General features: G+C 31.7%; 3 protein-coding genes and 1 pseudogene across 3 annotated transcripts; 2 read left to right on the top strand and 2 right to left on the bottom strand.

Moving 5' to 3' along the window:
• Positions 1–2,034: 2,034 nt before the first annotated feature.
• On the bottom strand, positions 2,035–5,386 carry LOC123219363 (putative disease resistance protein RGA3). The gene is made up of 2 exons (XM_044641284.1): positions 2,356–5,386; positions 2,035–2,253 (listed from the first exon to the last, which is right to left on the bottom strand). Exon 1 carries the CDS (start codon positions 5,265–5,267, stop codon positions 4,095–4,097), a length of 1,173 nt encoding a protein of 390 aa, XP_044497219.1. The 5' UTR covers positions 5,268–5,386; the 3' UTR covers positions 2,035–2,253; positions 2,356–4,094.
• LOC123218977 (putative disease resistance protein At3g14460) lies at positions 2,397–3,920 on the bottom strand. The gene has a single exon (XM_044640634.1). The coding sequence runs from the start codon at positions 3,918–3,920 to the stop codon at positions 2,397–2,399; it is 1,524 nt and encodes a 507-aa protein (XP_044496569.1).
• A 9,900-nt stretch (positions 5,387–15,286) lies between the features above and the next one.
• On the top strand, positions 15,287–16,145 carry LOC123219367 (protein THYLAKOID ASSEMBLY 8, chloroplastic-like). Its single transcript, XM_044641288.1, has one exon. The coding sequence runs from the start codon at positions 15,364–15,366 to the stop codon at positions 16,051–16,053; it is 690 nt and encodes a 229-aa protein (XP_044497223.1). The 5' UTR covers positions 15,287–15,363; the 3' UTR covers positions 16,054–16,145.
• A 307-nt stretch (positions 16,146–16,452) lies between these two features.
• The window catches only part of LOC123219364, an 11,484-nt pseudogene continuing 4,841 nt past the window's right edge, over positions 16,453–23,095 (top strand).

Here is a 23,095-nt window from a genome sequence, read left to right as displayed (position 1 = left end):
AAGAACAGACGAGGGACAACGCTTCGTCGTAGCCTTTGGACCACGCAACGAGCGATGAAGGACGGTGAAGAGTCGTCCTTCATCGTCTGGGTGGAGTGACGAAGAGAGACCTCTTCGTCATATATATATATTCAAATATGATAAATAAAGTGGTAATTCAAGTTTTCATAATGAATTTTGAAAAAAAAAATCAATTTTTTATATTGATTTAGTCAAACTCAATTTTATACATGATCAAATTGGTTTTGTTAGTAGTTGATGGTTTAACCGGTCAGAGTAACTAATCTGATCCGATTTTTAAAATCATAGATAAAACTATAAATTGATAAAAATTTCAAATTTCAAAGTAGGAAAACACACTATGATAATGAAAAATTAAAATATAAGCATGCTTAATTACATATACAAATTTAGAAGTTCAATTATGTAAACTTTTTATATACAATTAAAATATGTACAAGGAATAGCTAACCTACAAGCTAACTTAATACAATTAAAATATGTACTAAGAGGATAATACTATACATAACAATCTTAAGTAATATCAGAGAGAGACAGATGAAAGTTAAAACCACACACACACACACACACACACATATATATATATATATATTTAGAAATGATATAACATTTTTCAAGAACATAGGTGCTTTTAGCTAAGGATTGTTCTTCATAATTTTAGAAAACATGAAATATCGAAAGAGAGACAAAAGAGATTTTGGGAGCCCGGGATGCTATAAGTCACTAGAATTCACCCAAAGCCATATAAACACATTGCGAATTCATCGAAATTAAGGTAAGTAGGCAATCTTTCCCCCTAATGGAATATGTATTTGTTGTGGAATTATCATATGCAAAATGGATGTTTGATAGAGGCTTAGTGCACTTGTAATCCATAGTAACAATTGATTGGATATGTAGTTTGGATCACATGTGGATTGATTGTTGGATTGGCTACCTGAATATTGATGAACGTGTTATGGAATAATATGAGCAGTTGTTGGGAATACTTGTTGTTTGTTTTAATTTGAGTACAAGTTTGGAGGAATGTTAATGCAATTACCTATTGATATTATTTGGTTCCTACTGCCGTAGGTTATTGATGTGTTTATTGGTTATATTGAATGAGTTCACGCGTGATTAATGATTGTGGAACGTTATCAATGCTCATCTTGGATTAGAAATACACTAGGTATGATTATGGATGATTTGGTATAACTTTATACCAAATCCTAAGAAAAATTTGTTGATTTTCTAAATCATAGATAAGGAGAAATTTGTTAGATTTTTAAATTTGGAGGAGCAAATATAATAAATTTTTAGTTTTTAAAAATATTTTAAAAAATAACGATTTCAACCCTTATAATAACAATGAAATTTAATAAATAGATATATATATATTTAAATTTTAAATAATTAATAAATAAAAAATTAAATTTGTACCAAATCTTAAGTAGAAAATAGTCATTTGGTCTTCTTTAAAATTCCACTGGTTTAGTTCAAACAATGTTAAATGACAATTATATGTTCACTTACACATGTCATATTGCCCTTGGTTCTATTAAAAAATATTTTTCACAATAACTTTTTAAAATGCAATCAAATGACTATTATTCCCTTTCATCTCACGAAAATCTTTAGTAGAGTACATAAAACTTTGCCTTTCATTTCACAAGTTATTTTGAAAAATGAGATAGCAAATGTGTAAATATGTTGCCTCTAACAAAAGATATATATATATATATATATATATATATATATATATATATATATATATATATATTTTAAACTTTCTAAGTACCAATTAATGATAATCCACAAACTATAATAAAAAAATATCTAGATACAAGTTTATAAACAAAAAGGATAATACTAAACATAACACTCTTAAGTAATATCAGAGATAGATAAAAGTTAAAACCACACACACACACACACACACACACATATATATATATATATATGTATGTATATATATACCAATATAACATCCAAATTATTTAACATATATTTAATATTTTACACCTAATTTCCAATCAAACACACCATTTATTATTACATGCAAATTATTGACAAAGAAAGTTGTCCAAGCGCGCTAAAAACAAACAACTTTATGAAGAAAATCAAACCACAACTCATACAAATTAAGAGTAACACAAGTGAATTCCAACTTCCTTTTTACATAACTATCTCCTCTGTTCCTTTCAGCATAACACTGCAACCACCATCATGCTCAATATTTCTGCACATCTCCTACAATTAAAATTTGTCAAAGATAGGTAAAAGATCAGAAATTTCTGCTCATTCCACACTATTAACATTACATATAAATATTAGAGGATGCGGAGAAGTTACCTTCGTGGATTGATGGTTGGTAATTGCAGCCATTTGAGAACTCAATGGAGTGGGAGTGGGCCTCCTTGCAGATATGAACGATTGAATTTGATGTTGGGAATGTGGGAGATCTTTTGCCAGTCCTCTCCTGTTCCCTTTCTGTAACGTTCTCCCAAAAGATCACTTTTATAAATCTTCAAATGTTGTAGATTTTTCGCCCCCTGGAGAAGGCCATCTGGCAGTGCACGTAATTTTCTACAGTATTTGATTGACAAAGAAGCAAGGCATGGCAAGATTGTATTCCCGTAATCCCACTCTTCCCATTCGGAAATACTCGAGAATTTAAGAACTTTCAACTTGGGAAAGAGAATAGCTGATGTAGATGATGAAAATGCACCATCGCTTTCGATTCCCGTAACTAGTTTTTTTACCCTTGAACATGCTATCCGTAGTGATTCAAGTGATGGCAATTTTCCCAAGGGAGACAAATAAAGACAATTTCCACTACAGGTAAGACTCAATTCCTTCAGCCCGGTTAATGACATGATCCAATCAGAATGAAAAGTGCTGCCTCTGTAACGATATACACCTAATTTCTCTAAATTTGGATGCGGTTGCAAAGCGTCAAGAAGTAACTCATCATCATCTTTTTTCCTCTCTCCTTCTCCATCTTTATCGAACATTAGCGTTAAATCAAAGAGGCTTTTCTTACTGCTGAGAATTTGCATTCTCTTAACCTCACTCACATTGGTCACATTTCCTAGCCCTGTAATTTCAAGCCTTCCTCTTAAATGTTTCAAATCTTTCAAGCATGCAAGAGTACTACATGCTTTACTACCATCACTGCTGCTAACGAATTTGCTCAATGTTCGAAGACAAGTTAATTTCTCAATTCCCTTGGGCATGTAACTTAATGAGTATGTTCCATCATTAATCAGATGCCGCAAGTTTATCAACTTCCCCATCCCTTCAGGCAATTCTTTAAGCTTTCTACACCAAGAAATATCTAAAGTTTGGAGATTGTATAACTCACATAAAGTTTCCGGAAGTTTTTCCACATCCTGATCAGACAAATTCAGATATTTCAAATGTATCAATTTTTTTACCTCTTTTGGAATTGCTGGAAACGCTATAATCAAATTCAATCTTCTATATTTTTCACTTATTTTTAATGCTCTTAAACTTGTCAATTTACCAAAGAGATTTGGTAGAACATCATCAGGCAGCGAATACATAGGAAATGTACGATCAATTAAAAGACTCCGCAAACTTTTGATACTACAAATGGAGATGGGAAATGTAGCCCCTCCATAAAGCGTCAACATTGAATGTCGGGCTTTCTCATTGGAAGTGTTTATGACTAGCTCTTCACTGCCCTCATTGATTTCTACAGTAAAATATTCATTCTTAGTGAGAAATTGAGCAAAGTCATGAATTATATCATGCATCTGGCAGCTTATAATATTCTCATCATCGTCTTTTTCAAACTCTTGGAAGAATGATCGAGATGCTAAATGATCAAAATACTCTTGGCCTATTACCTCCATCTCTGTATCATTGTCAAACCCAAGATAACCTTGAGCCATCCATAATTTGATCAAGTGATCTTTCTCTATATTATGATCTTTTGGAAAGATAGCACAATATAAAAAACATTGTCTTATCCCAAATGGCAAATCATTATAACTCAACATCAAGGGTGATAAAAGACCTTTCTCAATCTCTTCCAATTTCCAAATTTCACTATCTAAAATTCGTTGTCATTCATCTCTAGTTTTCTTAAATCGCAGGAGACTACCAATAGTTTTTGCAGCAAGTGGCAAACCCTTGCACTTTGCAACAATTTCCCTTCCAATTTTCTCTAATTTTTCACACTCATTGGGAGGCCGATCAAAAAATGCCAATCGTCTAAACACCGACCAACATTCCTCCTCAGATAATTCATTCACAATAATAGGATTAACCGACTCCATGGTAGATGCAACTGTTTTCTTCCTTGTCGTAATCAAAACTTTACTACCATGGGAGCCATTCTTTAAACAATAATAAAATTTTTTCCATTTATCGTAATCTTCTGACCACACATCATCTAAAACGAGAAGAAATTTCTTGCCAGAAATACACTCATGAATATGTTGCAAAAGAGACTCCAATTCAACTAAATTATTAGTACAACATTTCAATCCTTGAATGATTGCTTTGGCAACCCTAAACTCATCGAAAGGATCCGATACACACACCCAAACTCTTGTGTCAAAATGACTTTTCACCTTGTCATTATTGTATGCTAGTTGAGCAAGAGTTATTTTTCCAATTCCTCCCATCCCTACAAGTGAGATGACAGGAAGGTCTTTTTGTTCTTCATTTCTCTCATCTAACAACTCACTCACTAAAAAATTCTTCTCAAATTCTCGACCACATATATCAGTCTCATCAACTAAAGACGTACTTTGACCTGGTTTAGATGTTTCAGTGCTTGTCTCCTTGAAACTGTATCTATGTCTTTCTTTGGCAACAATTTCTAGTCTTTCATTTAATTCTTTTATCTTTTGTGCCATATCACGGCGTAAAACAACTTGTTTGATACCAAAGCAAGAACAAGGGAAGAAGGAAGGTACCTTCTGCTTAGGAGCAGGAGCATCTTCAGGATGTCCTTCAACCTGCAACCTCATGATTTCAGTATTCCACTCATCAAACACATCTTCCATGTCATAGGATGCGTCTTTGAGCTGATCTAACCAATTTCTCACAGTTTCGTCCTTCACTTGCTTCTCCTCTGCATCAACTAGCACAGCTTGAATCGCTTTAAGATTTCTCCGAAGATTTTCCACTTCATTTTCGACATTACCAACAAGCCTCACCTCTTCCTTTATCTTTTTAGCAGTGATTTGAGCCAGCTGCTCCAAGGCAAGATTAACAATTGCATCAGCCATACTAAGAGATGGTAAACAATATTGAATAATTTCCACAAGAGGAGAAACTGGAATACTAGTTTTTATGAAAATGGAGCTCTGTGTTAGGTAATAATCCACAATCCACGGTCCACGTGCCAACTGCTCTTCAAAATGTAAACAAAAAATAATAATATATATTTTTTATTAATTTGTCAGCTGAAGTCATGTTTTCTTTCTCATTCAACTTGATATACAGTACCCCTATACACTAATTGTACTTTCGTCCGAAAGTGCCAAGTAAAATAGCTTTACTAACACTTAATTTTAATGACATCAAAATGATAATTAAAAATTCAGTGATTACCTCTAGATATTTTTAGTGGTTAATCTAAGTTAATTTAGTTTGAATGAACTGATTTGAATTAAATTTTTAATTTGATAATTTGACTTTTAATTAATTTATAAATTTATTTAATAATATTATTTATTTTTAATTAAACTAATATTTTTCTAATAATATTATACCCATTCAAATATATTAAAGTTAAGTAGTAAAATATGATCAAATCTCAAATTGGATCAAATTTACCCCAAGATATTTGAAGAAGGTATATAATCAATTAATTTCCCGGGTCATGATAACCAAGTAAAATGTAGTCCCCACCACTTGGAGGCAGAGGTATCCAATGCAGCCAATCAAATTAACACTATCAAAGAAGATTGGTTCAACAATGACACCAACAGCTGTAGATGACGAAACCAACAGCTGTAACCAACCAAAATGTTTGTCGTACATGTGGATAATTTGCCATTATTTATTATTGCATAATTTGTCTGTTTGCAACAACTTTCTTCAAAATTAAAATCGAAGGCACTTTAGTTGCAAAATCTTTGTCGTACATGTGGAATAAATGATTTTTGAAGATCATTTTTCCTTATTATGCAAGCTATCAAAATGAAACTATAAAAAATAATCATTTAGTTGCAAAATTGGTAGTTATTCTTTCAAAATTTAATTGGAATTATGAAATGGCCACTTAAAAATAGTTAAATCAATGTTTCAAGAAATTAAATCTAAGAATAAATCAAACATTAATTAGGGCTCTGTCACCATGAATTATAAGTCACACCCACTAAGAACAAAATGTCTAATATAATTACTGAAGTTAAATACATCTGACACATTATTAGAACTTAAATTTCTATATTATTTTAATTATTTTATTTTTTAAAATTGTTATATCCTCTCACGTAAACAAATTTGTCATATCATCACTTTAAATATAAAATTTGTATAAATACCATTTCCTTTTCTGTCACTAGTATTATCACTATCCATTTTACCCCCAACAAACAACCCCACTTTGCTAGTCTTGCGAGTCTATCCTTTCTTCCCACCCATCATCTCTTATTTTTTTATCGCATGCCTAGTTGTCTCGTACCACAATTACTATTGCCACCGAGTCATTGTAACTCTTATAGGGCCTTTAATCCTTTGTTTTCACTAAAACACTAATGTTTTTTTGTTACATTCTCACCAAAAAACTCAAACGCTTGATGGGAAACATCAACTATCGGTCAGAACAGAGGAAGTGGTCAGAGAAGAGAAAAAATCTCTATAACGAAATTGTTAATTTTTTAAATTAAGAAAGAGAAATGAGATAAAAATTTAGTTTTTCTTTATAATTTTTTATTAAATGATGATTTTACTTTTAATCATAATAGAAAATTTTTATAAAAAGTAGACATTTAAATTTTTGAAGTCTTACTATAAGAATTTAGAAATACAGCAAACCTTGGATGGAAATAAATCTTTTGGCCAAATGTTAAGCCTCAGTTGAGACCTTCCTTACTTTTGGCATATCTGGCTTAATATGTGTTCTCCAAATGCAAACCAACACGGACTTAAATATAACTGCTACTATTATTCGTCTGAAAGTTTCAAATAGAATAGCTTTACAAATATTTAATTTTAATGACATCAAAATAATAATTAAAAATTTAATGGTTATCCCTTCGTGTTTCTATTTATAGATCTAAATTAATTTGGTTTGAATAAATTAATTTCAAATTAGAATTTTAATTTGATAATTTAATTTTAAATTAATTAATTAATTTATCTAATAATATTATTTATTTTATCAATAATATTATTCACTCTTAATTAAATCAATAATCCTCTAAGAATATTAAATCAATTTAAATGTATTTAAGCTAAATATTATAAATCCGATTGAATCTCGAGCTACCCCCAGATTGAATCAAATCTACCGCTTATATAATCAAATTAATTTCCCGGGTCATGATAACCAAGTAAAATGTAGTCCCCACCACGACTAGGAAGCAGAGGTATCCAATGCACCCACTGAAAAAAGATGCTTGAGAGTTTATGTAAACGATGAAACCAACAGCTGTACCAACCAAAATCTTTGTCGTACGTGTGGAATAATTTGCCATTACTTATTAGTGCTGACAAGGCATAATTTGTCTGTTTCCAATACCTTTCTTCGAAATTTAAATCGAAAGCACATTGAGGCAATATTTTTCTTACCAAACGGACAGTTTATGCCAAGAAAATTCCCAAATCCAGAAAGAGCCACAAATATTAATTGAAATGATAGATGGAAATTGCGATTTTGGTTAAAAAATGGATCAATTTTCAAATTAAAATTCAACCTAAGGGATTTTCACAAATCTAGGAATTTTACAATGAATCGATGACACAAGGGGGCAAATAGGAGTTTTTAAATAATAAGTATACTCGGGGACATACAAAGGAACCCCGAGGAAGGGGGGAAATTGCAAGATTTGAAAGATTTTCCCATGACAAGGCACATGAAAACCATGTGGGAGGAGGGGGGGAATGTTGATTTTTTAAACAATTAGACCTGTAAGAACCCTTGTGGGGGTGAAATTGTAATTTTTTCAATATTTTGGACATGTGGGATAGAGTGAAATTAATAAGGGGAAAATTGAAATTTTTTAAGCATTTCGAACTTGTGGAAAATGAGAAAATATTAGGGGGCAAATTGATAATTTTTTCAAATCTAGGGTTTTTGACGTATAGTTTTTGAATTTTATTTTCGTTTTTCACATTTTAGGGTTTTTGGATGTGTATTTTTGAATTTTAAGTCTTTTTTTTGTTGTGATTTATAGGGTTTTTGACGGGCACTTTTCAAATTTCAGATCAATTTTTTTATATTTGTCATTCTAAGGTAATTGGACATATAGTTTTTGAATTTTCGATCTCTTTTTTGATATTTTCATTTTAGGGTTTTTTGAGATTTGTTTTCAAATTTCAACTCTGATTTTTTTTTTTTTGTTATTTTAGGATTTTTCGAAATATAATTTTTGAATTTCATATTGGTTTTTTGATCGCTCTCATACTTAGGTTATTTGATATGTAGTTTTTAAAATTCAAATCTATTTTTTTATTTATGTCGTTCTAGGGTATTTGGACTTGTAATTTTCCAATTTTCGATTAATTTTCAGTTTTTGACATTCTATGGTATTTTGATGTGTAGTTTTTGAATTTTAGTTATGTTTTTCGATTTTTGTTATTTTAAAGTTTTTGGATGTGTAGTTTTTAAATTTTAGCCCAATTTTTTTATTATTGTTATTCTAGGGTATTTCGACATGTGCTTTTCAAATTTCATATTAATTTTTCAGTTTTCTTTGTTCAGCACTATCAAGGTAAGATCTTTTTGTCTTTATTATACTATTCATAGAGATAACTCTCTTTTAAGGTTTAATTCTTTGGGGATTTGTTGATAAAACTTTATATATCTCTCAAACATCGGTAGAAAGCTCTAATGACGATAGTGTTCATTTTAATATTGAGTCAAAAGATTTATCATCTAACAGGGCTCCCTAATTAATTCATCGCAAATGGTGGACATCAGGGTGAAGGGTCTAAAACCTTTTATTAAGGTGACCTCGAAGGCATAACCTAATAAGGTTGTGTCAAACAAGGAACGAATGGAGAAAGGTGTTTCTCTAGCCCCTCATATTGAAAAGGGCATAAATGTGTCATTATCACCCCTCACTACGATAAAACTAGTATTCATGCATAAAAGAAAATTACGACATTTTAGTGGAGTTGAAGGAGCTAAAAAAGTATCTATATAATGATCCTTCGAAAAGATGGACGACTCTTTCTAATATTGTTTATAAGGCTTTACCTTTACACCTTTTAATGCAAGAGGTGATTAACTTGTTGGGGTTGCTCCCTTCCCATTGTTCCCAAATACTTATCGATGATATTGAGTTATATATCTCATATCACTTTTTGTGGATCAATGAGCGCACAAGGAAGGAGCTTAGGAGCCTTTACTTGCTAAGGAGCATGGTAACTTGACTTTCCACAAACAAAATGAAAACCTTTTTGGTTTAAAGTAGGGTTAGAACCTCTATGCGTGTAATCAAATTTTTAATTTTCATACCATTTATTGTTATTTTGAGAATTTTCTTGCATCAGGTTAGCCTTTAAAGCCATCTCCTTTGCTTTAGTGTTTTTGTGCCCTCTTCAATTGGTGTCTTCAATTATAATATGGGTGATCAAATATGCAAGTGAAAGTTGTCTGTGTTTGTGCTTCAATTGTTGTTTGTAGTCCTTCTATGACTTCGGTAATTTTTCAATCTACAGTCCAACCACAAACTTATCTTGCAAAGTGATATTTTCATATTTCAAATCATCCAAAAGTTGATGGTATTCATTAACTTGAGATTTGATATCCTTATCATCAGTCATCTCCCACCTATATAAGTTTCCAATCACAAATTTTTGTTGTTGACATCCTTAGGAATACATTTGTGATTTACTGAGTCCCAACTTTCTTTGGCTTCCTTATTAGAATAGTAGACATCAAATAGTTCATTAAAAAGCATGCTAAGATTTTTGTTTTAGTAAACCCTATTAGAATGAATCCAAAATTTTATTTGTTTGGTATTAATAGTTTTGAGAGATATAGAATTAATTTGAACAACATCAATGACATGTATATTTAGTATAGAAAACACTCGTTTTTAACAATTTTTTATAGTTTTGATTCGCAAACAGATCAATTTTAGTAGTGGTGGTTGTAACATTGGTAATATTTGAGTTCGGATCCATTGTTTAAAAATCCCTAAGATTTTGGAAAACTCAAACACGCCATAAAAATTGAAATCAATGGTGCAACAATCCACCAAGCACAAAAATCACATGTTTTAGCTAAGCATTTTATTTTTGCAAAAAATAAAATAATTAATTAAAACGATGATGTGTAAAATGGACTAGACTTTGTGCTTCTTGCACGCATAGGAAAAAATCCACCAATTTACACATGAATGAAGTTTTTACCCTAGTTCTTGTGTGAGCGAGACCAACCCTTTAGGTTAGTCTTTTACAAGCCTATAAAAAAAAGATGTTTACAAATAACAAGGAGACTATATATATATATATATATATCTTACAAATATGAGATTCAAACCTTTCAAAAATATTTCACCCCATCAAAGGTGTTAAATAGAACAATAAATCATGATTGTAATTCTTCCATGAACTAAGGATATTATATATACATGAAAATTTTTGTATTAGTGTTTTAACTACAAAGCAATAAATCAATATGGCTTGTTTAATTACAAACAATTTTATTTTAACTACAAATGCCTTCTTTTAAACTTTATCCACATCCCATATGACTTTATTTTTCCTTAGACACATCTTTTTGGTAAACTCAATGGCTAAATTTGATCTCTAACTTTATGGCTAAATTTGGTAAACTCAATGGTAGACACGTCTTTTTGGTAAACTCAATGGCTAAATTTGATCTCTAACTTTATCCGCATTCTTAATCTTTTTGGTAAACTCAATGGCTAAATTTTATATTCACTTTCTTTTTTCCAATGTAAATTTTATAAATACACTGTATATAACACAACTTATTCAATTCTTAACCAATTCAAGTAATACCTTGCCACCCAAAGTTAGTACAAAAAGTCAATCGACAAAAGATATTCATGTTGAGTGGTGCAAAATGAAAGAATCAAACCTCCCTATCTAAAAGCGAAAAGATTTTGTAAAGTGATTAGAAGAAACTCAATAGTCTTAAGATATCACAAACAACAATATCTACGACACTCAAACAATCAACCAACCTCCTTTAAGAAGCATTATTGTTGAACCTAAAATGCAGTGTCAAAGATGATAAGATGCCTAGCAAAGGAATCTGTCCTTCATGAATGGTTTGTGTGTCATCAAGAATATGTCAATATGAGTGTTGAACTACTAAAAGAGAAGGGAAATCTTTTTTCTTAGACAACTCTATCTTGAAGCTATCTCATTTGAATTTTCAAATGGATTGTTGAAAGATTTAAACAACAACATCTTATTAATTCCTTCAACTGTTTTGAGGAGTGGTTTGGTTGATATGAAAAAAATTGAAGGTTTTTAGTCATTAATAAGATAGAAGTTAGACAAATATATTTGAAATGACATTTACAATATGAATGAAGTTGGCTTATTTTATCTCATGCAAGTTGACATCTCTCTTACTACAAAATAGTTAGAAGGCCAAAAGAAAAATAAAAAGAGGTTTACATTTGTTATTTGTTGTAATGATAATGTCTATGACAAACTTTTGTTTTGGATCATCGGTAAGTTTCTTAATCCAAGATGTTTTAAAAATGTTAACCATGATAACCTCAGTTGCAAGTATCAAAAGAATTCAAAGCATTCACTTTATCACACAATTACACATGACATGTTTCTTGGAGGGAAAATGTCTCCCATGAATTCTCCCTCTCTCTTGAAATATAACTTATGATTTTGAATTCAAACAGATGAATGTGTATCTATATTTATGACGTTATATTTATTTGGAAGTCAACATATTTACTGGATCATTATTATGAAAGTTTTGTAGTGTCAAATTTGACCTAAAACTTTTCATTGATAACTGCCAAAGAATCTTATTCATTACTTTGTTATTGGTTGTTGCCCGTTGATCGATGGTATAAGCTTTTTATGACTTGAACTAAAGTATTAACTCTAATTCGCTACATCTATTTGTGTTTAAAGGGTTGATCTAATAATACTCATTTTTACTGCATGACATCTATAAATAGGATTAGAGGTATACACCAAAAACTTTATAGATAAAAAATCTCAGAAACAAAATTCTTTTACAGGACAAATGATCTCACCAAAAGAATTATGAGTTAGATGGTAAACTAAATGATTATCAATAACAAAATAATATACAATTTATAGTATTGCAGAGTAATTTGAAAAGGAAATTTAATCTTACGAAACAAAAAAAAATATATATATCAAATCAAAATAATATTGAATTAGAATCATATTAAATCAAAATCAGATCCAATTAGAATCTGACCGAATGGAAAAGTAAATATTATTCGACACTCACCAACATAGGAATTCAATTTTGGGTTCAATAACTTTGTTCGTAACTCCAAAATTGATCTCCACTAATCATAACAAGGAGCAACAAGTCTCAAACCGTGTCAAAAATTTCAACTCTATTAAACCACAGATCACCCAATTTTAAGTATGTAATTAGGCATCTAATTAAAGTGTATTTAGTTAGATACTTAAAATTGGGAATACATAGTTTTATTGTAGCAAGAAAATCAACTTTTTCTTTGAACTTGCTAACTCAAGTATCTAAGAGCTCTAATCCACTGGCAAAATTACTTGAGGAAGATAATCAGAAGCCTTGTTTCCATTTTCTTTGTGGGAACAATTAATCTGAGCTTTTTGCATTGCATAGTTGAGTCTGGAAAGCACACTTAGCTCTTTCCATGCACCAATTAGTGCCTCTTCAGTCACACATCAAATGCTCGGAACACTCAAAAATTAGCCTCATCTTGTTATCAACTTAAAAGGGATTATTAAACCATGCATCTCTTCTCCTCCTATCAAGTTAAAATGGCAGTCCATCAAAATCTCAGTGGAGATGGGTTGCTTTCAGAATCTCATAACAGAACGTATCAAAAGGTGAAATGATATCACAGAATACTGAGTGTTAAACTCAAGTTTGTCAAATTTGTTATCATATTACTGGGAGAAAATATGTCTAAGCCAGCAGTTTGGAAATTGAGCTGCTCATCACTTTGAAAGTTATTGCTTTCTAATGTTGATGCCAATTATTCTAGACACTGCACAACTTTGATAAGAATTTGCACTTAAGGGAGTGTGGGGATAAATGTAGAAGAGAAGAAAAGAATTAATGTGCTTGCGGGTGGGTGTTTGGCTATTTCAGTTTGGCAAATCAATCAAGCGTCAACCACAAGGAATGCTATGTAGTAGTTATAAATTTTTAATGAGACAGATCATGTTTATACCTGGAGGAATGATGGAAACTTAATAGTTCTAGAAAGATATTGGGAAGTTGTGGCAGGCATACTCCAGGAAAACTCCAGGAAAGCTCAGCCACAAATCCTGAAGTATATTCTACTGCTCATCAATATTTGAGATTTCCTGTTATCTGGTTAGTCTTAAATGAGAATGAATGTTGTGATAAGTAGATGTAACAAGAGAAACTCATCTCATTCAGTATGACATAAATGCATTTATGTGCTCATGGTCTTATATTAGTATGATCAATTGTGACTTTTTTTTTTTGGATAATGTGGAGACCGTACTTAAGCTGAATCACCCATTCAGGGTAAACCAATTAGCCCAAACAGGTGAAAACTCATATCTAATAATTGATTTCATAACTATTGTACAAAGTAAGTTAATAATTTAATTTTGAAATGTCGATGGAGAAAATTTGAACTCTTGCTCTTACGTTTAAAATCTCTCATTTATCATTCAAGCTATTTGGGGGCAATTGTGACATTATATTAGTTGGAAACTGAATTTACACTCAATTTGTCCAACTTGATTGAGGCAAACTTCTATTGTCACAACTGTTTTTATACATTTGCCAACAATGTTATTGGTTATTGCAACTTGTCATCCATATACGTAACAATATAACTAAACATGTCTATTTTAAGTATACAAATAAATATATATTTATGTATATCATCATATGATTAGATAATTTTAAATTAATGATAAAATAATACTCAATTAGATGATAATATATATAAAATATATTTATTTGTATATTTAAAATAGATACATATAATATTACTCTATCTGTAAATAAATCAGGGAATTAATAGTGATAATGTCATCATATTAATATTAAATCAATTCTTTTCCTAAATAAAGAAAGATTGTAAAAACAAATGATTCTGCAAAAACTGAAGAGGGGAATTGACCAAAATTGCTTTGAGCATCGTTGCAAGGACTTGTAGTGGGCTTAACAAAATTGGACTTTATGGCTATGTTGGGTTGCCTTTCGTGGACCTCAATTTAAGGGAAAAAAAGGCCTAGCAGTTCTTCTTCTTGGGACATTCATGATTATTTGAGTCGTATGAAACAAAATAAATGAATAGACCCCACAATTTTTAACACGAAACATAAAAAATGGTTTAATTTGAGTATGCTTTACACGATTTTTAATTTGAAACATATTTATGTCAAATCATTTGCTAATCAAATCATTTTCAAATTGATATTTTACAATTTGAATATGACTTTATTTAAATATCAAGTTTGAGTCATTATTTCGTACCAAAACAGGTTGAGTTAACTCAATTTAATCATTTATACATAAAAAAATATAAAATATGTCATTTCCAAAGTTACAAACAAGTTGGTTGCTGATACGCTACTCACGACTCAAATTTGACTTTTGAGTTAAGCCAACAGTTCGATTATAATATAATATTAATAAGCTTTTAAAAATTGAAAATTTTGCTCTCATATCTTTAAAACTATTTTAAAGTTAAATATTGAGATATTATATTATATCAATAAAATTATGTATATTTAATTTAAGTATATATTTAATATATATTTTTATATAATTAGATAATTTTAAATTATGTTTAAAATAATGTTTAATTATACAATAATATTCAAAAATATATATCTATTTAGGTATTTAAATATACCAAGCATTTCATAGAGGGTATAAGTGAAAGATTCTTTAATTAAGTACTGAAAGGATAAAACCGTCTTTTCAATAAGCTCTACACTATTATAGCTTTCACCGCGAAAGCCTCTGCAAAAATGGCTTCCTCTCTTCACTCAAATCTCACTTTTCTTCATCCTTTTCTGAAACCCAATCCAATCACCACCCAGTCAACCAACTTCCATCATATTCCCATACGGTGCGGCCCACGAAGCAACCGTGGACCTCTAGTCAAAGGTAGAATCCTAAGCATAGAAGCAATCCAAGCCATCCAATCCCTAAAACGTGCCCAAAAAACAAACTCACTGAGCCCCTCCTACCCCTCCCTCTCTCGCCTCCTCAAGGCCGACCTCCTCGCCGCTCTCCGTGAGCTCCTCCGCCAGGGAGAGTGCGCCATCGGCCTCCACGTCTTCTCCGTCATCAGGGCAGAATACCCGGATCAGGACTTGGGTTTACTGGCAGATATGATCAGTGCGTTGGGTAAGAATGGAATGGGAGACGAGATAGACCGTCTGATTGACGAGTTGGAGGAGATCGACGGTGGTGATGAAAAGGGTCTTCTGCGAGTGATTAAGGGTGTGATTGGAACCGGGTCGAAAGCATCAACGATCAGGATATGTGAGGTGATGAAAAGAAGTGGGGTGGGGTCCGGTTGGAAAGTTGATGAGTGTGTGGGTAAGGTTTTGAGTAAAGGGTTGAGAGGATTTGGAGAGTTTGATTTGGCTAATGAGGTTGAAAGGGAATTTTGTTGGGATTTTAGGGGTAACTTGGAGAATTCAGTTGTGTAAAGAAATCTGGTTTTATAGTGGATTAAAGAATATTTTTGTAATGAACCGAAAAGGTTTTTTTTTTTAATGAGAAATTATATTTTGTTCTATAATTATTTTGGAAATGGTTTCATATTTAAAACAAACTCAACCTTAAACCCAAGAATTTTTTTATCTATCTTAAGAAGATTCCTCAATCCCCATCGTTACTATCAACTTGACGGTTGATTAATTTTGAAAATAAATTATTTAAATAATTATTAAATATAAATTATATATATATTTAATAAAATTTAATATATATATAAATAATTATTATATTTAATTAAAAATATATTATTTTATTTATATAAATTTGATATAATTATTTTAAGAATAAAATAAGAATTTCATATTTATAATTTATATTTGATACCTACCCTCGTTTAATTTCAATTCATTTTGTAGTTGGTGTTTGAGGATCTGCAGAAGCTGAAGTCGCCCTCATGGATTACTCTTCACTGCAAAATTTTGCAACAGTTTTTAACTGTATGTGAACAAAGCTGAGGAAATCATCGCTCAATCTTCCCCTTTCACTTTCTCGGTAATAGTATCAACAGAGACTTCAAAACTTTGCAAAGAAGCCCTAGCAAATTGTACAGTTAACAATCCCTGCATCACAAATGAGTATTACGAGTACCAACGTAGCTACACCTCCAGCACAACATGCATGGATTGATACTTATCCAAGGTTCTTTCCTCACTGGAAATCTCTTGCTTTATCTCATCAGGTTCGCAAAATGAACTTTCCTTTAAGTTTTATCTCTTATTCTTCATGTTGTGTTTTCTTTATGTAAATCACGTTTCAGGGCTTTGTTGTTGCTCACCTTTTTAAAGTCTGATGACTTAGAATGAGAATTTATTGGAAAATTCTTCTGTGGGAATTTGTGTTTTTGGTAAAGGGTATGAATAATTAGTTTAATTTGCTGAGTGAGAACTCCATATGAATGTTGAATGTTCACGATAAACTGAATTTGAAATTAGTTCATGGATGTGTCTGTAGCAAATTTTGAAAAAAATGAGCTTGTATTTATATTGGGTCTCCTAATTTTATGTCAAGTGCTGTTATCATGGTTTAATTTTGTTGACTTGTTTATTTTTCTGGGTATTTGTAACCTTTCATTTATGTTGTTTTTGTTGTGGTTCATGTGTGACTTTTGGACAGTCATCAATACCTATTTCAATATCAAGAGTTAATCAGTTTGATGCTGCAAGATTGGACATTGAAATGTCAGCCATGTTAAAAGAACAGTTGGTTAAGGTCTTCTCTTTGATGAAGGTACTGTATTGTGTAATTGAAAGCATTAGTAGCATAACACTTAACTTGGAGTTCTTTGGTCAATGTTTTTAATCTTGTTTCACTCTTTTGTTGGGATTAGCCAGGAATGCTATTTCAATATGAACCAGAACTTGATGTGTTCCTTGGGTTTCTCATCTGGCGGTTCTCAGTTTGGGTAGATAAGCCAACTCCAGGGAATGCTCTAATGAATTTGAGATATAGAGATGAACGTGCAGTGGAAGCAAGAGCAAGAGGTAAGGCCTGGACTTCTTGCTTGTGCTACTAGTTATGCGATTGAAAATTAGCTTCTTTAGTAGTTCTAATTAGTAGTTTCCGTCTGCTCTATATTTTGTGTATAATCCTTAAGGATTGAGAAGCATGGGTTTTTAGTAAGCTTCTTTGTTACAAACGCAGTTAAGGATTGATTTAAGGTGCAAGTTTAGTTATTATTCTCAAGGATCTATATCATCATTCTAATTGCACAGTAACAGAATTTTTTTGTTATAAATTTGTATAATGGTATCTGCTTCTGGTATATGAAAGTACAAGGTGTATTGTACGGTTATTGAAATAATGTTTTCTTTTCCAGATCATGATACATAGTTGTTTTGAGGTCAAAATTGTTAAAGGTTTATGAAGTGTGACTTAGTGACTAGGAGTTTGTTTGTGTTCTAATTCCAAAAGTTATATATATTTCCATGACAATTTTTCTTTCAGGTATTTCTTATGTCAGCTTTATCTTTTACAAACCTATTGTTACTTGTTTTTCTTTTTTTTTTTTTTTTTTGGTATTTTTTCCTGCAGTTAGAACAGGCTTGGAGGGACCTGGCCTTACAATTGCTCAAAACTTTTGGTATTGCATCACTACTGTTGGTGGACGGTATATATGGGCCCACCTACAATCATTTTCTGCTTTTTGTAGGTGGGGTGACTCTGAGCAGGTACCATTTCAATCTTTCCTGTGCCAACTATTCTCATTCCTGGAAGAATTATATTTCTAATTGTGCTTGCTGCATATCCTTGTAAGCACAGTGGTGGCGTTGGATTTAAGGGGGAACTAATTTTCTTTGTTTGTTATTCAGAGGCCATTGGCATGACAAGCATGGTTTTTAATACAACGCATTGAAGGAATTTATAAGGTTGCCACATTTGCCAACCTACTGATATTTCTCTATACAGGAAGGTAATTTCTGAGAGAACATTTTCTATCAACAGAAACAGAAGTATTGAAATGAAGTTATGGATGATATAGGTTGCCTTGGGAAAAATAAGTAGTGTAGGAGCAAAAGAATGGTGGGAAAAAATTGCTATACTGCCAAGTATAGTAAAGTTAGATGTTATTAGTAATTTAACAATTGATAGTGTAGTTATGTAAAGTGAATTACACAAGATAAAATTCTTTGGATAGCTAACTATGTGGCATATCAACTTATCTAGTTCACAAATTCTCAGAGAATACTATGTGATAGCAACCTGATTACTCCAGCAGGCAATTTCCCCCAACACCACACATTTAAGCAAAAGTAGTAGAGAAGAATCTGAAGTATACATACTGCTTATCGTCAACTCAACATGTATTCGCAAATGGAAAACAGAAAAGAAAATGGCGAATGCACTAGCAATAGGTGTGCTAGAATCACTCACAGAGCTACTGCCTTCCCAAATTAGCTTCAACTCAATTCTTGACTTGCTTCTATCTCTTCCCTCTTTTTGTAGCTATGTTTCATTCCATCCAAACTTTGTCCATTCTCCATGTGTATGGTTCCTGAGCAAGAGCAATTGAATGTGTCAACTCAGCAGAAAAGATATGTTTCCTCTTGTATACCTTCTTAATCGGAGGTCTAACACTCTGCCGGTGGATTTTGAAATAGCATAAAATTTCTTAAGCTCTAGGAACTCCACCTTTAGGTTCTGTAGACTGATACTAGAAATATGTTTTTTTCACATATTCTATTCTCTAATTTTGGATATTAAGACAGGGCATTCAAATTCTAGAATTATTGAATAATGAATTACTGTATTGTTCTGTTGCAGTTATAGGAACCTCATTGAAAGAGCTTTGAGAGCAAGGCTTGTCTATGGGACCCCTAACATGAATCGAGCTGTTAGCTTTGAGTACATGAATTGCCAGTTAGTATGGAATGAATTTTTGGTAATTTTTTCCTCTGTTTACGCAAGTTTGGCCATTCAAATACTGTGAACTTTGTGTAGTTTCATTTTATAATTTTGTGCTCTGTAATAAACATGGAAGATTTTTGCTAGCTGTTGTCCAAAAATGTTAAAATGTGAAACTTATATTGTGGAGTATCTTTATTTAACTTGGAGTAATGGCAGGACGTTACTGGAAGAGTGAAAGTAAAAGTAAATTAGACCAATTGAAATAGATATGTGGCTCTGCAGCTTGATTACCACTTTAGTTTGTATTAGTAAGTTTATATGTGTAGGTTTATTCGTAGAACTTATTTAATGTCTAAAAGGGAAATTCATCAATCAATATGTTGGCTGGAAACAAAATTCTATGAAGTAGGAGGTATACAAGTTTAACGTTTTGCTGGTTGAAAGGGCATATTTATATACCAAGCTTTTCCTTCTTTCCTAAGCATGAGTTGGAAGTAATAAGCATGCTAAGACTACCTCTTGAAGATGAGCCTTTTTTCTTTTCCCGCTGCCTTGAATGCCAAAGTCTATGTAACAGCTCCTCATGCAGTCCTTCATATAGTTGGCTGCATTCCTTCATGTACTTACTCACTTTGTCATCTTCTTGGATGCAGGAAATGTTGTTGTTACTTCTCCCTCTTCTTAACTCATCAACTTTTAAAAACATATTCCGCCCATTGTCAAAGGATAAATCTTCAAGCTTTATAGAAGATGACACTTGTTGTCCGATTTGCCAAGCAAATCTGACCACTACATTTCTTGCCCTCCCTTGCCAACACAGGTATATAACTGAATATATGCTCTAAAAACTTGTTAACAAAATCTTTTGGACAAACATTGGAGGTCTTATTTTGTGAAAACTTATTTTCACACAGTGCACATTCTCTATAGCCTGTTTACAAAATCTGAAGGCTAGAAGACTTATTCCAAATTTTCACATACAAGGTTTTAAAAACTTAAATGCCCACCCTTATGTTAAAATTCATTATTAGAGTTAAGGGTAGAACATTCATTTAACACAAAATTAGAAAAAAAGAAAACTAAAATTTTATCTCATTCCCCTCCCTCCTTTCCCTTTTTTAGATTTAAAAAACTAATAATTTCTCTTAAACCAAAGTTTGAAAGGTTACCATTTCACTTTAGAGTTCTTTTTTCTTCTCCGGCCACTTCTCTGGTTTGGCCAACAATCAACGCTTCTCACCCATCGTCTGAGCATCGTCTTCGTCTTTCTTAGATGAATGGTTTTCATCTGAGACAAAGATGACGGGTCTTTGTCTCAGACAAAGACCATTTGTCTTCGTTTTAGAGATGAGAAGATGGTGCTCGAACGCTCGGCGGGAAGTGTTGGCTATCAGCTAGAATGGAGAAGGTGGTCGAAGAAGAAAAAAAAATCTTAGAGTGAAATGCTAACTTTTCAAACTTTGAGTGAGAAGAAATTATTAGTTTTTTAAATTAAGAAAGGAAAATAAGATAAAATTTTATTTTTTTTAATTTTTGTTAAATGATGATTTTATCCTTAATCCTAACAGAAAATTTTAACAGAAGAATAGGTATTTGAGTTTTTGAAATCTTATAGGTAGGAGTTTAGGAGTACACTAAACGTTGGGTGGGAATAAGTCTTTTGGCTAAATCTTAAACCTCAATGGAGGTCGTCCCTATTAGAGACTAAAGTCTCACATCTAATAAATATGATATGAGTGAGTGGTATATAAGTATATGAATTTGACTTTAACACAAGTCAATTGGTTTTGTATAATATGAGTTTTAATCTTTACATTTGTAAGTCCAATATATATTTCTAACAGTCCCTACTTTTGGCATATCTGGCTGAATATATGTTCTCCAAATGCAAACCAACACTGAAAAATAACTGCTGTTATTTTTGTTTAACATATGCAATGCAAAGAGGTCTCCTTGCATATATTCATATTCTTTGAAATGCATTTTCTTTTTTGGTTGGTTTACAGGATAAGTTTAATTCTTAACATGTAATTCTTTCGCTTTGGCAGGTACTGTTATTACTGCCTTAGGACGCGTTGTGCTGCAGCTGCAGCTGCATCATTTCGGTGTTCCAGATGCAGCGAGCAAGTATTTGCGATGCAGTGAGCAAGTATTTGCAATGCAGCGATATGGTGTGGTTGATCATAAAGTTTTTCCAAGTCAATGATACTTGTATAGGAAGTAGAAGAAAGAAAGGTCATATCAACTGAGAGTACTTTATAGAAAAGAGCCTGTTTATGGCAAACAAGTTTATCAGAGAAATAACAACCTCAATTCAAAATATTTTTCCCCTATTTGTTGGGGATTGAGGGGAGGGGAGACTTATCAATTGTTTAGCAATCTAACACTTGTCTCATAATTTTAAGGAGTTTACTTATAGGAGATGTAAATCTCATTTTTTTCTAGAACTTGTGTTTAGTTTTGAATAAGGTTGGAGTCAAACCGAATCAAGCCTGAACAAGGTGAAGCTCGTTTTCAATTTGTTTTTAGTTGGGCTTGATTCATTTTCGGCTCAGGTTTGTCACGCTTGGAGAGTCATGTTTAGCTCACTTCACGATTTAAGAGTTTGTAATTGGTTCGCACCTAGTTCAAGTTCATGTGGACAAATTGAACTTGGTTCGGGTTCACATGAGATATCCGACTTAGCTATCCTAAACGATGTCATTCCTTCTATTTTTTTTTTTAATGATGCGAGTTGTGTTTGGCTTGTGAGTCAAACACGATCTCTATTTGGATTCGAGTTCGTTTTTCCTACTTCTTTTTAACTTGTATTTGAGTTTGTGTTTGTTTAGCTCATATTCATATTTGAGCTTGTTTCAAGTTTAATCAAACTCGTTTCGAATCTAATCCTAGTTTTGAACATTGCGACAAAAAATAGATGAATTCTTTAGTGAAATGGCTCTCAAATGAGATAGAAGCAACACTTCTATGACTAATATTTATAATTTTGTGGAAATGACCAATGAAATCTTTAATCAAATGCATATTGATATGTTTTTCTAAACCTTTTCCATCATCTATTGTTTAAATTAACCTAGTTATAATAATTCAAATCTAGCTAGAGTTTAGTTAAAAGGAAATTTAAAAATCATGATGTTTGCTAATAATAAAAAATTGTTACACTAATGATTAACAAAAAAAAAAAAATTACTCCTTGAAAAGAATAAAAGTTCTTATTTCCCATGGCATAATCACACAGAAAAAAATTATCCTTTTTGTTGAAATGTAAGCTAATATATGTATAGCAAATTAAAAAGAAGGGCAAGGGGTAATTTCAAAAAGTTTGTTCTCAAAACTTATCCTGGTAAAATTTAAAGTTGTAACATAATGAAAAGATAAAACTAATGTTTTTATGACTAGATTGGATATCAATTAGGTGAAAAGAGTAATCCGATCCAATCGATAATTAAATCGGTTAATTATTCAAAAATAATTAATTATATAATTTAACTTATTTAGCATTAAAATATGATAAATAAGGTGGTAGTTCAAGTTTTCATAATGAATTTAAAAAAAAAAAATCAATTTTTTATATTGATTTAGCCAAACTTGATTTTATACATGATCAAATTTTTTTTTTTTAGTAGT

This window comes from Mangifera indica, chromosome 6, assembly GCF_011075055.1.
Source record: "Mangifera indica cultivar Alphonso chromosome 6, CATAS_Mindica_2.1, whole genome shotgun sequence".
NCBI classification, from domain to species: domain Eukaryota; kingdom Viridiplantae; phylum Streptophyta; class Magnoliopsida; order Sapindales; family Anacardiaceae; genus Mangifera; species Mangifera indica.
This window is presented reverse-complemented; position numbering and strand designations above follow the sequence as displayed.

Coding starts and splice junctions, on each gene's coding strand:
- LOC123218977 (XM_044640634.1), bottom strand. CDS start 3,920: ATGGCTCAAGGTTATCTTGGGTTTGACAATGATACAGAGATGGAGGTA.
- LOC123219367 (XM_044641288.1), top strand. CDS start 15,364: ATGGCTTCCTCTCTTCACTCAAATCTCACTTTTCTTCATCCTTTTCTG.
- LOC123219363 (XM_044641284.1), bottom strand. CDS start 5,267: ATGGCTGATGCAATTGTTAATCTTGCCTTGGAGCAGCTGGCTCAAATC.